We start from the raw sequence: 17,146 nt of genomic DNA, 5'->3' as shown, positions 1-17,146 counted from the left end.
TAAATATCATGAAAATACAACACGTGCTTTTTATTTTCCTTAAATAAGCCGAACTTAACCGAAACAAATCTGCTTTACGTTATGTTATAGAGATGCATCATATATATATATATATGAAGCTATTTGTTTGCCAGGTTCTTTGCATATGAATTTAATGATCCTGTATGGAATCAAAATATTGTCACAATTATGTCCATGTGTAACTTCATACATATTTTAGAGCTAATAAAAACACAAAGGACAGATTGGTTCCTTCTTTCACTTAAATCTCCTCGAATACAGAAATTATTTGAACTTGCAGGTGTCCCAGAAGCATTTGGGCTAAAATCATGAAATGATCCAGCTAAAACCTTTCAGATTTTTCATTTCTTTCTAGTTTTTATTTGAAAAAAAAAAAAAAAAAGGATCATGGCTACACTGCACTTCTGCTACTGTCCTGTTGGCGATGGGCCTGACAAACAGAGTGAATCACATGGTTCATGTTACTCTCTGGAAGCTGAAGGCTATTTTCAAGTAAAAGGCTCAAATTTACAATCTTTTCCACGTGACATGAATTCTGCATCTTTTTCAAGCTCTTGCACATTTTCTTGTCTCTTGTCCCTGGGACACCAGGGACACACCAGGACAACAATTTGCATTGTTTTTTCCCTTCTTGGTTTTAGGTGCTACAACATGCACCAATGTTTTCTCCATTCTTAGTAATGATGGAGAACCATTGTACAGTGAATCATCATAACGTCACCACATTAGAGACGAGTGGTACAGTTAGTGCCTCTGTTGATGTGGAGCTGCAGAGTAGTGAGAGAATATACAAAAAAAAGTGAAAGGAAAAAACAAAAACCCAAAACAAGCTGCTTATTTTCTCCGATTCAAGTGAAGCATCATAAATACAGAGCAATGCGTTCAGAAGACGTCAAGTGGTGGCAAAGATACAGGTTTTAGTTTATCTACCAGGAAACAGCAGCAAACAGATGTGTGGTGATATTCATTATTTTTCTTGAAATCAAATCCCAGGTGCAGAAAACACTGCATGTGTCCTGCTAACACTGTTAAAGTGTCATTTATTTAGACTCAGTTCCACATTTATAGTCCTGCTGCCACAAATACCCACCAGAGACCAAATGTGGATTCATCCACCGCTGAAATTAGTCCCAAGCAATGTACCGTTTCCTTTTGATTCAAACTGCGGTGCTCAGCTTTTCTAGGAAAGGACAGCGTCTTCTTTCTTTGAAGGAAACTACACATTTTGAGCTGCTTTTAAAAAACTTCAATCTTCAGTAAACTCACTGATGGTTAATATCTGCACACTGGATTTGATAATGATGAGAAAAATGCAGAATAACACCAGACTGAGGATTTAAACCAGAACAGGGGACGTTTTGCTTTGCTGAACCTAAAGTGCATTGAACATCTCAGTGGCTTGTTTCTGCTTTTATGCTCTGTTCAGCAACATGACCAACTCTGCAACAGATCCAATCTTATACCTCACAGCTCAAAATCTTAAAATAACATTTTAAATAGTGAAAACAAATAAAAGACTGGAGACAGTGTGGACCAAATAATAACAGACCCATCATTCACAAACCAAGACTAATCAATACTGTACCTGCACACAGATTCATTTTACACATCGATTATAACAGCAAACATTCTGTTCTGTCAGCTGGACATGAGGAGTTTTACAGTTTGGGTTTGAAATGCAAAACAAAGTTGTCAAGCTCTGAAATCAGGGATTATTGCAAAGGTAGAAACATCGGCCAGCAGAGGGAGGAAAAGGTCAGAGGTCACAGAACCAATCACTGCCTGATTGTTCATCACATTGTTACGACCTCTACTGTAAACTGTGCAACTCCCAGCATCAAAAGTATAGCTTCATCGTTTTCTTTTGTAGAGATTTGCAGAAATGATCTGCATGATATCTGATCTCATGTCATTCTCCACACTTTTACTGATGAGTCACACCAACAAATTGAGAGATGATCATCTGAGGCAGCATCTACAGCCAGCTGCATAGGAAAACAGTGTTTACATCCATATTTCCTGTGATCAGCTGATTGGTCACCTCCTCTGTTCAGCTCTCACTGTGGTGTTAGATATACGGTCTCACTGACTCATTTCATTTCAAATCCCACAAAAAGCTAATGCAGTTAAAGTTAAACCGTTGGCTGTGTGGCAGTGGAGATAACAAGCACATGGTGAGTATATGTCTTAGAACCACACACACAGCAAACTGTTGCACATGCTGGGAGAGTTGCACAGGTCGAGCAGAGGTAATGTTTCTTTGCACTGCAGAGACCAGGTTACTGTTGGCACTGGATACTGTAATGAGTTTACATGCACTGCAATAATAGAAATCTGCACATGCTATTGGCTCAGTCTTCACATCCCGACATTTCTGTTGGAAATCATCAATTCCTGCCCCCAGATTTCTACCAGGCAAAAGACCAAATGATGAAGTTTCCACTTTATATGAACCAAGGAAGAAATTTTAGAACGATCCAATTCCTTAAGTGCATGTAAACACAGCGATCAATCAACAGTGGCAACAAACAAACTGAGCTCTCATCTCGTTAGCTTTTGATTCTAGATCTCATCTGCCCTGTGGGGTCAGTACATCATCTCCGGCTGACAAGAAGCAACACTGAGCGAAGAACCACAACCTGCTGAGCAGATGCATCGATGCTCGTTGCAATATTTGGTTTTACTGGCAAACACTTAGTGATAACATTAAATAGTAAATGTGTGAGGATAATAAGGTGCCATACAGCAGTGAGCCTGGAACATTGGCCGGTTGCTGTGAAGACTGGGATCAGAGGTGTTCTCCTCATGGAAGCTGTTCACAGCCTCAGCTCATTGGCCACTTTGGAGGCGATGTTTTTGAAGGCGATGGAGGTGCCCGAGATCCTTTTAAACCGCACGCCGTTGAGCGAGAGCCGGGGCAGTTTGCACACCTCTATCTCCCACTGGACCAGAGTGTCGTGCCGGGCGTCGCCGTGGACGCAGAACAGCAGGTAGCGCTCGCGTTGCTCGTAGTCACAGTTGTTTGCGTCCAGAACCCTCCGGATTTCCTTCATCATATCCCCCGGCTCCATGGAGGACGTGGTCTTCATGCTCCAGGTGAAGCGCAGGGAACGAGGTTTAGAGTCCCGGCCGTCCTCTTTGGGCTCGCCGGAAAAACTCCTGCAGGAGGAGAAGCAACATCCAACACAGTGAATATTCATCTAAAGCCACTTATGAGTTAAATCAGAACCCTGAAAAAACAGGTTTATCTCTGGCGTCGTCCATCAGGTCACTAAAGAGACAAACTGCTTCCTAATTTCATAAGTTAAACTCGGATCCTCCTGCAGGTCATGATTCCTGACTGGTTCTTACCTGCGTACAAACTTAGAGGTGAGCTTTACGATGAGGGAGGTGGAGGCACCACGGCGGGCTGTGGTCACCGACGAGGCGGCATGCGGCGACAGGCTGGGCGAAGTGGGTGGGCCGTTGTAGGTGGCGGGTTTTCGATCTCGGAGTTGAGTGCCATGAATGGTGGAGCGATTGCGGGAGCTGCGGGAGAAGAGCGTCCTGTCGGGCGTGGTGCTGCTGCTCCTGCTCGTCGCGCTTAAGGCTGAGGGTGATGGTGGAGGCTGGTGGGGGGAGCTGGAGGTTGGAGGGTACAAAAAAATAGATCACTTTATATTACTGAATAGCAACTTTACTGACAGAGGGGCAGAGCTTACCTCTGATACTCTGCATTGTCGTCGATAGGAGGAAGGCTGGACTTCATGGGATGTCCTGATGCTGACATGGACTTGACATGATGAGGACGTGCGGAGGAGACGGCTGCCCCTGGCGATGGGGATTGTGATAATGCAGGTACCTCAGGTAGACTGCAACATAGATTAGTTTTAGATTTGGAAAATTAGAGATTGTGATGAAACAAGCTCCTGAAATTCCTGACCTGCTGTCCTTCCCGTTGGGAATTGCAGCTGAGTGCCGCTCGGTGTTCGTCCTCTCGTAAACATACGTGTTCCTCCGAAGGATGTTCTGTAACACACACAGACAAACTGTTGGAGCAGTTGGCTTGATTATGGAAGTGTGATTCCACTGAGGACACAACACTGACTGGATAAAGTGCTACTGCTAGAGGCTGCAGTGAGCATTACATCCATAACGTGAACAACATCCTGATGGTTTTTCCGTTCTCTAATTCTCAGCAGTAGTGGAGACAGAAAGCTAGAAATCACTCATTAGTTACCAAGATGCTCTTTTAGTCCTTTTGAGTGAGCGAAACAGTTCATATCCTGACAGTAGCAGGGAAACCACTTTATCGCAGCTCTTCCAAATGAAACACTGCACCAGGACCTGGTGTCTTCTTACCCCTGAGGCTGTGGCTGACTTCCTGCGGTCTGGAGCCCCCGCGGGCGAGGCCGGGTCCACCTTCCTGTCACTCTCGACACTGTTGGCGTGGGAGCGCTTGGTGTAGGAGACGGGCGGGGGGATACAGGGCGCCACTGAGTGCAGAAGAAGAGGACGTTGTGTTTGTAACATTTACACCTGAAGGTGGAGTGTGACCGCAGTGTTTATAGGAGACGTAAACTCACCATAGTCGCTGAAACGCCGCTGCTTCTGACTGGCTGATCCAGTGCGAGAGTGGGCAGGGGACTGACTGGAGCCGCTGAGGTCACTGGAGGGTCGTGACCTTTGAACCAGGTTACTGCTGGAGAAGGAGTCACTGGCCTCAAACTGGAGGAGAGAATCACAGCAGAGGAAGGACATGAACTAAACTGTCAAACATCAGACTCTGGTGAACCACAGATTCCCAGTAACAAACCTCACTAGGTTTCCTCCCCAGCAGCAGGTACGTTGCAGTCACCTCGTTGTATTTCTGACCGTCCAGCGCCTTCCTCACTTCCTCCTGAGGGAAGCCCATCGTCCCCATCAGCTCTGAGGGGTCGGAAAGCACATTCCTTCCTAAGCTAAAGCTCTGTGACGCTGCAGTAATGAACGCAGTGTTCACGAAATGGAGATGTGAACGCGTGTCACTGCAGAGGTTGTCAGTTAAAAACACATCGTGCTGCTGAAAATATGAAGATAATTTAGGGACATTATCAAGCCAAGAGAATGATCTTCTCTTTTCCAGCTGCCACAATTTATCTACTAGCTGTGTAAAAGGAAACTAACTGGCAGCTCTGTTGGTAAGTGATTGTTTTAGTTCTTTTTTTTAGCAAAAAGGCCCAAATTTGTGAGATTCAACCATCTGAACTATAAGTAATGCTGCTTATTACTTTAGGTTTTGGACTGTTGAGGAGACAAATGAAGACATTTGGAGACGTCAGATTGGACTCCACACCACACCAAATACAAAATAAACAGCAGATTAATGGATAAAGAAAATCATGTGTTGCAGCTAAACGTTTCAGTTCTGTTGGACAATAACCAGAGATTCACATACACTGAATGAACAATGGAAAACTTGTGCATGCTGTGTGTCTGACCGATGCGTTTGACGTCGTTGAGGTCTTGTTCTGGCTCCGAGAACGGTTTCAGTTCCTCGCCCTCGTTGCCGATGTTCATCCATCGATCCTTCATGACTTGCTGAGACACAGACACAGGAGCAGAGGTGTTTAAACACAGTCAAACAACCATCAAACGACTCTGGCTGACACAGGTCACTGGATGAGATACAGACCGACTGTATCAACAGACTCTCCTTTAACCCTGCAGTCACATTGTGCACATCGGATTTGGAGTAGTTGTTTAGAAGTAATCACAACATCATAAACTGTTATTAGGAAGCTGAGCAAAAGAAAGTTTCACTTGATCACTTGATTTTCCTCTGAGGACTCAAAGTCTGCTTTGAGAGGTCACATTGTGGAGCTGGAGGAACATGGCTGGTCTACATGGAACGACTCCAATAAGTGGTGGAGAATGGGTGGATGCAGCTTGGCTTTCATTTTATAGACATGATGACAACGTACCCAACCGTTGTTGGACACAACAGCACAAGATAAGAAAATACTGAACCTACTAGGTTGCAGTAGCTCATGTACTGAACCACAGGTATGAGCTGCTAAGTATTGAATGGACTTCCAGTTTGACTGTTATCGAGCCTTTCAATGTGGTGATATCGGCCCATAATTATAGTTCAGTAGATGACAAACTGTCTTTCAGTGGACTGATAATAATGCTGGGTTCACCTGTAGGCTGCCTCGTTTCCCCGGGTTGAGAACCAGCAGCTTCTTCAGCAGGTTTTCGCAATCGGTCGACATGTAGAATGGAATGCGGTACTTTCCTCTGAGGACACGTTCCCTCAGCTCCTACACACACACAAATTACAAACGTGGATTAACATGCTCTTAGCCTGACTGGATGGTTAATGGCAGCTAATGGATCAGAGAATCAGATCTACCTTGAGGTTTTGTCCATCAAAGGGCAGCGAGCCACTGACCAGAGTGTAGAGAATCACTCCCAAACTCCAGACGTCCACCTCCGGCCCGTCGTACTTCTTCCCCTGCAGAATGCACAACTACATTACCCAGAATTCCACAACTCGCTCTGCTGCACAGAGCAGCGTTAAACGTGTACGACGTTAATGTCGCAGACTGAGCTGTGATCACAGAAAGAAATCATCTGCGTATTCTTGTTTTTGTGCCCAGCAGACACCCATCCTGTAACTCTGAATCTACACAGTTTCATGCATCTGGCCCCAGGTGTTGTTATGCAGCTGTGGTGGGTGGAGCTTAGGTGATCACCTGGAAGAGTTCAGGAGCAGCATAGGGAGGAGAGCCGCAGAACGTGTCCAACTTACTGCCCACCGTGAACTCGTTACTGAAGCCAAAGTCTGCTATTTTGATGTTCATGTCGGCGTCCAGCAGCAGGTTCTCAGCCTGACAGACACAGAGAAGTTTTTATTTAATTCCCTGCATCGGTCATTTGTGTGTCAGCATCGGTTTACCTGCTTTTAAACAGCACCAACAATTAAAGTGATTGGGGAAGATCCTCACCCTCCAGTGCTCGGTTTGAGTGAGTGTGTATGTACCTTTAGGTCTCGGTGGACAATCCTCTTCTTGTGGCAGTACTCCACTGCTGATACAATCTGACAGAAACACACAGTGATGCATAAAGACAAAGGGAAAAACACTGAGACAAATGGACTCCAACAGGCTAAAAAAAGCTTTTAGAGTTTGTCCTGAAGGTGGTGCCAGAGGAAAGGCCATGTTCTCACAATCAGAGGACGTGCTGTCTGTACAGTGGCCTTCGTAGGACACCAAACCTGGTTTGTCAGGTCCAGACTAAACAAAAAGCTCTGGGATGAATCAACAGGCAAACAGAGATGTTTTCATCACAGCTCAGCTGATTCAAGTCCTGTTAGCAGCTACGCTAATGGACCCATAATGAAACAGATCCACCTCATTAGTGGTTACACCAACAGTGGATGAGCCACTCCATCCTGCAGTGGTTCATGTGGAGGATTTACCAGCTGGACCTGATTAGAGATCAGATGAAAAGCTCCTTATTTAAATAATTTTAATAGATAGTGATGGTGAAGATGTTTCTGGACAGATGTGAATCAGAGAAGCTGCAGAAAATGGTTGGATTCTTGACCTCGGTGTGAGCAGCCCCCACAGTAATAGAGGCCTTTGCAGCTAATTACCAACTCAGCTCCCACTGAGCAGACTGCTCCTGTTTGCTCCTCCATCACTGCATGTTACCGGTGCCATGCAGACCCTTGTTATACTTGAGAAAAGCATCAGCTGTTGCCATCAAATAATCATCCAGTCCAGCAGGTTGGACTGAACATGGTTTTGGTTTTGTAATGTTTCTCTTCTGACCAACTTCAGAAGAGTAAGTGAAATGTATCAGTCCATCAATAAATAAGTAAATGAGGGAATGTTTCATTTAAAAATGTCCCCGACTGATAAAACCCACGAAATCATCACTTCACAGTTTGATGTGCTCACAAGTATCTGTAACACACATGAAATCTGCAGCTATGAATACAGGAGTGATCATTTTCAGATTTACCCGTCGTGAACGGATCAGTGCACGACTGAGGACGAGATCAACTCACCTGCCGAAACTTGGCTCTGGCCTCCTTCTCCTTCATTCGTCCATGAGCAACCAGGTAGTCGAATACTTCACCTGAAACACAGAGACAGGTGTGATGTCACACACGTCTGATGACATCACCGCAAAGGTGGGCTGCTCATACCTCCGCTGGCGTACTCCATCACCAGGTACAGAGTTTTCTCCGTCTCAATCACCTCAAACAGCTTCACTGAAACACAAGAGTGGACATTTCAGTGAGCCGTGCAGCAGTCAAACAGGAATGGAACACGCTCAAAGCACCAAAGAGCCAAGCAGGAGATGTGCGAGCGGCTGACGGGAGTTGAGAGGTGTAGACTCACCAATGTTCGGGTGGTTGAGGAGCTTCATCACACTGACCTCCCTGAAGAGCTGAGGAGACACTTTGAATGAGTTACCTGATCTCAAATCAGTTTTAGGGAGTCTTTTCTTGTTATGGAACTTATCTACATCAACCATGTCCTGGATCAATGTTACCTCAAAGTGACAGAGGTCAAAAGTCGGAGGGGGATTCATACCTTCTGCAGACTAGTCGGATTCAGCTGAGTTTTGTCGATGATCTTGATGGCGACCTGCAGGAGGAGACAAAACATCTAATCTGATTATCACATGTAACTCCATGCTTTTATTAGCTCGACTTCTGGTGATCAACCACGGGAACGTTTAGGTTTTCAATTAAATTGAGTTATTTAGAGCCAAATGACAGCAAAAATAATCGAGGCTCGATTTGTCCGACCAACCATTTAAAACAAAGATATTCTGTTTGACATGAAATAAACCAGCAGCAAGTTCTCACAACAAAGACTGGGACCAGTAAATACCCAGAATTATTCCTTGAAAAGTAAACTGCTCCTCAGGACAAACTTTAATTGCATTTGTTTTAATATGATTATTAACATTGACCAATGCTGAACGTATTATACCTCATTTCATGTTACTTTTTTACCAATCGTTTGATATTTTCTACTTAGATTTTTTTATAAATAAAAAAAAAAAAATACATTTCAGTTTTTTTTTTTTGCTTTTTTACTTTTTTCCAAGAGACATCCTGATGAATAAAATGAAGTAGGACTTTCTTCCTTTATCTACATTTATTTTACCTCACTTTACTTTACCTCACAGTATTTATTATTTAATTTTCACATTTGCCTGAAAGAAAAGCAGAAATGATCCATTTTTAAAAACAGTTTCTACAAATACTAACCGACCACAGACCAACACAGGAAACACTGAGTCAGCTGCGTAAAATCTTGAGTCCAAAAAGCAAATTTAACGTTGATGGATGAGATTAAAATCGAGTGCAGCCTGCAGCACAGGAAACCAGCTGATTCATCTTAACCGCCACAGGACGGAGATGTTAAGTGGAAACCTCCTCCTCCTCCTCTCATGTTCTCTCTCCCTCTCGTCATCTTGGGTTTGACTTCTTCTTCTCTCTCAGACCAACCACAGTCTGACGTCTCCCGACAAACACACCACGGCCGATCGGGCAGCTCTGTCTACTCCACACAGAAGGTGGATCTTAAAATAAGCACAAAACGCCACGTTCACTTTATTCTTCAGACCAACTGGCTGCATCAATAATTCACGCTGAAGCTGCCGCCTCCAGCTGATGACGTCCGAGTTTCAGACAGATATAACCCTGCCGACTTTAGAAGTTACAATGAAAGAGGTACAGAGGTGTTAGGATTCTTACCCAGGCTGTGAATTTGAAACAGATATGTAACTAGTACAACCCGATTCCAAAGAAGGATTTGGGACGATGTGTAAAACCTAAATAAAAACTGAATCCAATGATTTGCAAATCTAACCAACCCACATTCTATTCACAACTGAACATAAACAACATATCAGATGTTGAAACTGCGACATTTTGACCATTTCATGGAAAATATTAGTTAATGTTGAGTTTAATAGCAGCAACACATCTCAGAAAGTTGGAACAGGGTGATGTTCACCATTGTGTAGCATCCCCTCTTCTTTTAATGTCTGGGAAATGAGGAGACCAGTTGCTTGACTTTAGGAGAGGAATGTTGTCCCATTCTTGTCTGATGCAGGATCCTAGCGGCTCAACAGTCCTGGGCCTTCGTTGCTGGATTTTTTTTTTGATGCACCAAATGTTTTCTATTGGACAAAGGTCCGGACTGCAGACAGGCCAGTTCAGCACCCGGACTCTTCTCCTGTGAAGCCATGCAGTTGTTATGGATGCAGTATGAGGTTTAGCATTGTCTTGCTGAAATATGCCAGGCCTTCCCTGAAAGAGACGTCTGGTACTTTACAGCATTGATCGTCTTTCCAGATGTGTAAGCTGCTCACACCATGAGCATCAATGCACCTCTATACGATCAGAGAAGCAGCTTTTTGAACTGTCTGCTGATAACAAGCTGGATGGTCCCTCTCCTCTTTAGTCCACAGGAGATGGCCTCCATGGTTTCCAAAAAGAATTTCTAATTTTGTCCTTGTCCCCTGCACATACATTCCTCCTGATTCTCTGAACCTTTAATAATGATAATATATACTGTGGATGGTGGGATCCCTGCTTCTTACAGGCTCCATCATATCTTAAAGACCTCATAGTTCCATATGATCCCTGTAGACCACTTGGATCTCAGAATGCAGGCCTACTTGTGGTTCCCAGAATTTCCAAAGGCTCTGCGGCTCTGAAATGCTCCTTTTATACCCAGTTATGTTAATGAGCTGTTGCCAATTAACCTAATTAGATGTTAAATGCTCCTCCAATTGTTTTTTTCTTTAAAGTAACTGGCTGTTGCCTCTTTTCCAACTTTTTTGAGATGTGTTGCTGCCATCAAATTCAAAAAGAGCTCATATTTTTCAGCATCTGATATGTTGTTTATGCTCTATTGTGAATAAAATATGGGTTGATGAGTTTTGCAAATCATTGCATTCTGCTTTTATTTACATTTTACACATTGTCCCAACTTCTTTTGAATTGTGGCTGTACTACGACACTAAAGACAACCTAAAAGAAGCTTCTTCTTCTCTAAGTTTTAAGCAGATGTATTAATGTTTAGTCACAATGGACATAATATCCTTGGAAGTAGCAGTACATCTAAAAACAGTATCACGTCTCTATGTGTTCACATTTGATCGAGTTATGAGAGAATTATAAAGTAGCTCAGGTAGATTAATCTCATTCATGAACCAAAACCAGTATCTCCAAAAACAGCATTGTGTTGTATTTAGAACAGCAGCACACATCTGTCCCTTTCAGCTCACACTGTATATGTGCTTCATGTCTGTCCCTCAGAGCCTGTGTGGAACCCACTATATTGCTGAATAAATAGAATATTGTTATTTTATTCCAAGAGTAACGTGACCAAAAGCCACAAAACCGTGTTGTGTTCTCACCTCTCGGCCAGTCAGTATGTGTCTGGCCAGTTTAACTTTGGCGAAGTTTCCTTTGCCAATGGTCTTCAGCAGTCGATAGTTGCCGACATGCGGCTGGTCGTCTGTCACGGGGCCGCGACATGGCGGCAGACTGTGACGGCTTGATGATTTAGTGGGTGGGGGTGGCGGATCTGGGAGGCTATCTGAAGACTTTGCCTGGAGGAGACAGACACATGAACATCCTCATTATGTACATTAGCACGATCTGGCCCAGAGGCACAGCACTGCAAAGAAGGAATCAACAGGGTGACCTTTAACCTGTCCAGCCTTGGCCCATGTCGACATGCTGAACCACATTAAAGTGTACTTTAAAACAAAATTTAAATAAATCATTTAAAAATATATATTTTTAATAAATTTCAGTACAGTATCATACAAGGTGAAGGTCTTTTACTACTAAGTAAAAATTAATGTCCACAAGTCTTAAATGCAGAATGTGAAAAAAGCTGTGTAATAGTTTGATGTCATGGTGCCTATTGTTACAGCCCCCTGGCTCTGGTAAGGTATCCAAGTCATCCACGAACCACATGGTCAGTCGTTCAATTCCCAGTACCCCACTTCAGTGTCCTTGGGCAAGACACTGAACCCCAAGTTGCTCCTGGCGGTCCCGCTGAGTCCCCCTTTGGATAAAAGCAATTTATAAGCAGCCATTTACCATTTAATGTTGATGGCGACTTAAAGACAGTGTTGGGTTTGTATGGTTTGCATGAAATTAGAGAACGTTTGAAACCAAGTTGATATGTTTTGGGGAGACCAAAACCAAAAGGTTGCTCCCATTAAATGTCTGATCTCCTGTATGTAAATAAATGCATCGGCTGGTCTGATGGACACCAAAGCCTTACAGGTAGTTAGCTTAGCATAAACACTGTTCAAAGATAAAAAACTTTAGTGACGTGTTACATAAACAAAAATTATAATTCATCATCTGGGCAGACCACCCCCCCCCCCCCCCCCCACTCCAACAGCAATGAGAAACAGACCAAAGGAAAAAAAACCCTCCAGGCTCAGAAAGTCCCTTCATCAACCTGAGGGAGACCGTGTTATACTGACTGTGTGGTTTCAGTCCAGGACAATGATAACAGTGAAGGGTATTATCTGCGGAACTGGAGCTGAAAGAAACCAGTCTGACAGCGTCTGAAGCAGCTGGAGGAGTCGACAGTGAGGAGACAAACACCTCTACTGTTACACCACAGCAGCATGAGGTCACACGGCATCAACGCCGACTGTAGCACGGCCGCTTACGCTCAGCTACAGTCAGAGCAGACACACGTGCTTAAAGTAGGCGACAGGGAAATTCTCCAGTTGTCTCACAGCTTTAGTTACTTTACAGATTCATTTTCTGTGGGAAAAAAAACAACACATTTGATGAAGCCTTGAGGGTTAAACTGGCTGCCTGTCAGCTTCCCTAGAGATTTTTAAAGCACTTCATGGTCTTCCACCAGTGGACCTGTACGACATGCTTCAAGTGTCTGAACCAGTCTCTCAGATCCTCCGAGTCTTTCAGCTGTTCAGGACAAAAAGTTTTGGTGAAGCAGGTTTAAGTGTTTATGGACCAGTCTGAGAATCTCAGAACAACAGGAAGTGTTAAAACCCACCTTTTCAGCCTGGATTTTAATTTGTTTTATCAGCTTGTCATTGTTGTTTTATTTAGAATAGTTTTTTTATTGTTCTTTTATTGCTCTCACTGTCCTATTGTCTCATGCTCTTATGTCTTAATTTCCTCATCATCATCATTGTAGTTTATTTTCAATAATCTTGTTTAGTGAGCTCTATGACTTGGTTGACCAGCTTTCAATCATCTGTTAAACTCTTTGAATTGCATTAATCTGCACGAGGTGCTGTGTAAATAAAGTTGTGATTGATAATATACAACTGACAGAAATTAAAGGAGCATGTCGAACATTTTAAATTACAGGTTAATCTGTTATTTCCTCAGTTAACAGGTGAGTTTAGTGGTTTGTGCTGCCGCCTCACAACTACAAAGTCTCCAGTTCGACTTCACCTGCCGGCTGCAGACTTTCTGTGTGGACTTTGCACGTTCTCCCCGCGCTTGCGTGGGTTTCCCCCCACAGTCCAAAGACACGTTAGCTTAAATAGTGAGTCTGAAGTCCCTGTAGGTGTGAGTGTGACTGTGCCCTTTGACAGCTGGCATAAGCTCCAGGCCTCAACATTGTTTGGGCTATAAAATGGGGAAAAAAAGCCCTTGTTAGCATCTTCAAATGGCTTGTTTTGACTTGTATGACAGAAAAAAGACGTTGATATGACTCAACTTCTGATAACCGCACCCAGATGACTAAGAACCCTCCTCTGGTACAACAAGGAAAAACCATGAAAACACTCACAAGTGAGAAGCTGGATAATAAATAACAGACTATAAATCATTAGAAGATTATCAAAACAGTTTCAGATTCAGTTTGTGGTTAACAACCGAATGGAATCCATACTATGCTTTTAAAAGAACTGATGACCGTGTAACACACATCTGGAAAGTGGTGGACTGTGTATAAAAAGGGTTGTAACACTTTAAACACATCTCAATTGTTTCATTTCGTATCCACTCCCCCTGTGTACACAGTCAAACTGTCCAAATACTTATGGACCCAACAGGGAGAAATGGGCTCTTGTTAAAAATGAGTGCTGGCATTTTAAAAAATAGGTTTAATCGTGTGTGTCACTACTCTGACATCACTAAGTTCATCTGCGTGCTTCCACCACAGCAGAGGATTTTCCCGTTTCAATCACAGACAAACGGATCATTTTGGCTCCTCTGTGCGCTTCCTTGAACTGACACCAGTTCCTCCTGCCGAAGAAGAAAACAGGAACTTGTTTATGGGTCAGTTTATGCATGACAGCGGCGGGAGAGGTCTGAAGCCTGATGTAACCGCAGAGAGTTTGTTACTCAAACAGAAGCACAGAAAAATCAGGAACTCCGATGACAAATAGTGCGTTTTCTTTTGTTGGCCATCACCCAATGATAGAGAGGATCCAGACAACGGCAGAGACTCGACAACAACAGCTGAATGAAAGCAGAACCTCCAGATTCCACAGAAATCAGAAAATCTTGCTCAGAATCTGAGTAAAACTTCACAAACAGATCAAACGTTCTCTCTCAACTCTCTGCTTTGATTCTTCACAGAACCACCGGTCACTTCTCCTGATCCGGTGTTGGTTAGTCACTGTAATAACCAGGTCCAATATGCCTTTGATGTGACCACAACGGCCGGAGGTAAAAGTTCATTATCTGGTAGAGGTGGATTTCTGTCCCTGTGTGGCTTAGTGTCTCGCTGCCAGGCTGGGTGGAGGGGTGGGGGGACAGGGAAGAGGGGGTTTCCACTCCCACTGGGGGAATCCCACAGTAACCTAGGTGTTTCCATGGTGATGGAGAAAGCCTCCAGCAGCTGATTTCACAGTTCAAGGGAAAAACAGCAGTGATTCATCACACAAGAGAAAGCGTGTCTGCTTGGCACCGAGGTGAACTTCACATTCACACGTCTCAAGTTAGTTTTAATTATGAAGCTCGATATCGAAACGTGGCCCGAGAGGCCTCAGAGCCTGAACCTCAGACACCACCGCCTGCCCTCGGAACCCGAAACATCGGAAACTCTATAAGCTTTAACGAGAGCAACAGCAGTGCACGTGACACAGTGACCGGGGTCACGGACGAACTGTGGGCCAATGAAAGTCCATCCGTCCTGAGCGAGAAGGGCCACAGACAGAAAGAGAAGCAACATGCCAACAGAGGCTGCGCCATTTTGTGTCCTTGTGTAGCTGTTTGGAATCTCCTGTCTTCTCTCTGCAGTGTTTCTGCGTCACTTCTCTCACGTAGTTTTACCCGTGTGGTCATTGTATCATTTTGTAGTTTCATGATATTTTGTCCGTTTATTCCCTTTGTACTTTTGTATTTTGTGTCGTAGTTGTTTCTCGTCTCCTTGAGGCGGGTTTGCGCCTCTTTGCAGATGCTCTTTTTAGTTTGCAGGAACTATTAGCAGGCATCTCAAACGGTGGCTCAGCCCCCGCAGGCCTGTTCAGTCCACCACCCATGTCCAGGGCTGTGGACGGATCACAGGATGCAGTAATTATTGGAAACATTATGCCTTTAAATGCCTTCGTGACACATTTCAGAATTTTGAATGTGACTTCCAGAAGGTTGGGATTAATAAACATCCCTGTGATCTGGATATCATATCCGGCAGTGTATTTTTGGAAAAAAATCAATAGTAAACAGACAGTAGGAGCCAGCTGCAGCTGCTGTATGTCAGACAGAAGTGAAGGGGAGAAGATCAAATCTGCAAACGCGGACATGACTCTACATTAGCAGAACTGCGCTCATCCAATATGGCTGCAAGGAGTGGAGATGAAATCACCAGGGCTGCTGGTGTTTCTCATTTTGTTTTATTCACAACCTTCTCAAAAAGAGATGAAATCGTTTGGATAATTCATCTGCGGTGAAAACAGATTTATTGTGTTCTACAGTTGCAGTTTTCAGAACACAAACAGCTTTAATTCAAAGTCCACTGATCGGTGCAATGGAGACATGACTTTATGAGTCAGACTTAAAGGCTCTGCTCAAAGATCTCAAAGGGACCTGAGATACACCTGGAGGAATCAGACAAATGAGGTGAGAAGTTTGTCAGGGCTGCAAGTCAACTTCAACTAGGCCAAGAAAATGTCATCGGTGTCCACGTCCATACGTCACAGCAAACAGAGGCTCGATCAATAAACTCAATCTCAAAATCTGCACCAACAAAGAAATACAAAACCTTTAGCAGTGTGGCAGTTAGAGTCAAATTTAAACTTTATCAGTACTGAAAGTGAAATAAAAATAACTGCACTGATAATAAAATTAACTATTATTAATAAGAACGTAATAAAGAACAACAACACAACAAACGCAATCAATAATAAAGTAATACAATTATTAACCTAAATTAAAAAACGAATTAAATTAGAAACAAGTAAACTCCATCAATCATTTTCGAAATTATTATTTCTTGTTTTAACACACAAACTCAGAATTAAATCTTCCATCATAAATGACACCGACTCCATTCACGATACATTAAACTTCACCAATAATCACTAAACGAAGCAAACTTACCGCCACCTGTTCCGACTCGCTCACCGGGGTCAGAGGCATCCTGCCGGACATCTTCCTGCTCTCTTCAGTCCGGATGAAGCATCTCTGCCCGGGATCCAGGCCACCTCAGCCGGGCCCGTGCTGGGAGGCTCCGCCGGCCGGAGGAGGAGGAGGGAGGACGGGGCGGCGGCTACAAGAAGGCCCGGTGTCTGTGTCGGTGCGGGAGGGAGAGCGGCATGGAGACAAAGAGACAAAGAGACAGGACGAGGAGGGAGAGGAGGAGCAGGAGCAGGAGCAGGAAGAAGAGGAGCTGAGAAGAGTTTAAGTTGAAGAAAAACCTTCCTGCGGCTTCCAGCGGGTTGTCAGGTCAAACAGCAGCACTGCAGGGAAAAAAAAGCCTAATTATGACGTCAGAGCTCCTCCTCCCCGTCGTCCTCCTCATCTTCATCCTAAAAATATCCCAGCATCCTCAGCTGTTTCCACAAAAACACACACCCTCCCGAGGACTCACACACGTTAGGGCTCAGCGCCTGCACAGCTCACACGGAAGTCTTTTATTTTGAAAGCGGTGGACCGTGTCAGAGGTTAAAGCTG

At 44.0% G+C, this 17,146-nt stretch overlaps 1 protein-coding gene across 2 annotated transcripts; it reads right to left on the bottom strand.

The window, feature by feature from the left end:
• Nucleotides 1-6: 6 nt before the first annotated feature.
• On the bottom strand, nucleotides 7-17,043 carry LOC137124461 (serine/threonine-protein kinase MARK1-like). 2 transcript variants are annotated; one of them, XM_067499503.1, is made up of 19 exons: nucleotides 16,574-17,040; nucleotides 11,437-11,631; nucleotides 9,275-9,588; nucleotides 8,589-8,642; nucleotides 8,394-8,442; nucleotides 8,198-8,263; nucleotides 8,057-8,127; nucleotides 7,025-7,081; nucleotides 6,738-6,872; nucleotides 6,395-6,496; nucleotides 6,183-6,302; nucleotides 5,481-5,580; nucleotides 4,817-4,929; nucleotides 4,587-4,728; nucleotides 4,363-4,496; nucleotides 3,944-4,029; nucleotides 3,723-3,872; nucleotides 3,373-3,642; nucleotides 7-3,180 (listed from the first exon to the last, which is right to left on the bottom strand). In XM_067499503.1, exons 5-19 carry the CDS (start codon nucleotides 8,419-8,421, stop codon nucleotides 2,838-2,840), a joined length of 1,917 nt encoding a protein of 638 aa, XP_067355604.1. In that variant the 5' UTR covers nucleotides 8,422-8,442; nucleotides 8,589-8,642; nucleotides 9,275-9,588; nucleotides 11,437-11,631; nucleotides 16,574-17,040; the 3' UTR covers nucleotides 7-2,837. The 2 variants fall into 2 exon arrangements, with proteins under 2 accessions (XP_067355604.1, XP_067355603.1); XM_067499502.1 differs by lacking the exon at nucleotides 9,275-9,588 and having other exon boundaries at nucleotides 16,574-17,043.
• Nucleotides 17,044-17,146: the final 103 nt, after the last annotated feature.

The sequence above is a fragment of the Channa argus genome, chromosome 3 (genome assembly GCF_033026475.1).
Source record: "Channa argus isolate prfri chromosome 3, Channa argus male v1.0, whole genome shotgun sequence".
NCBI classification, from domain to species: domain Eukaryota; kingdom Metazoa; phylum Chordata; class Actinopteri; order Anabantiformes; family Channidae; genus Channa; species Channa argus.
This window is presented reverse-complemented; position numbering and strand designations above follow the sequence as displayed.

What these genes read in the sequence shown, in the direction of transcription:
- LOC137124461 (XM_067499502.1), bottom strand. Translation starts at nt 16,624, where the DNA reads ATGTCCGGCAGGATGCCTCTGACCCCGGTGAGCGAGTCGGAACAGGTG. An exon ending in TTGTCCACCGAGACCTAAAG is followed by an intron (nt 6,873 to 7,024) that starts GTACATACACAC and finishes TGTGTCTGTCAG; the next exon opens with GCTGAGAACCTGCTGCTGGA. An exon ending in GACAATGCAGAGTATCAGAG is followed by an intron (nt 3,643 to 3,722) that starts GTAAGCTCTGCC and finishes TCCAACCTCCAG; the next exon opens with CTCCCCCCACCAGCCTCCAC.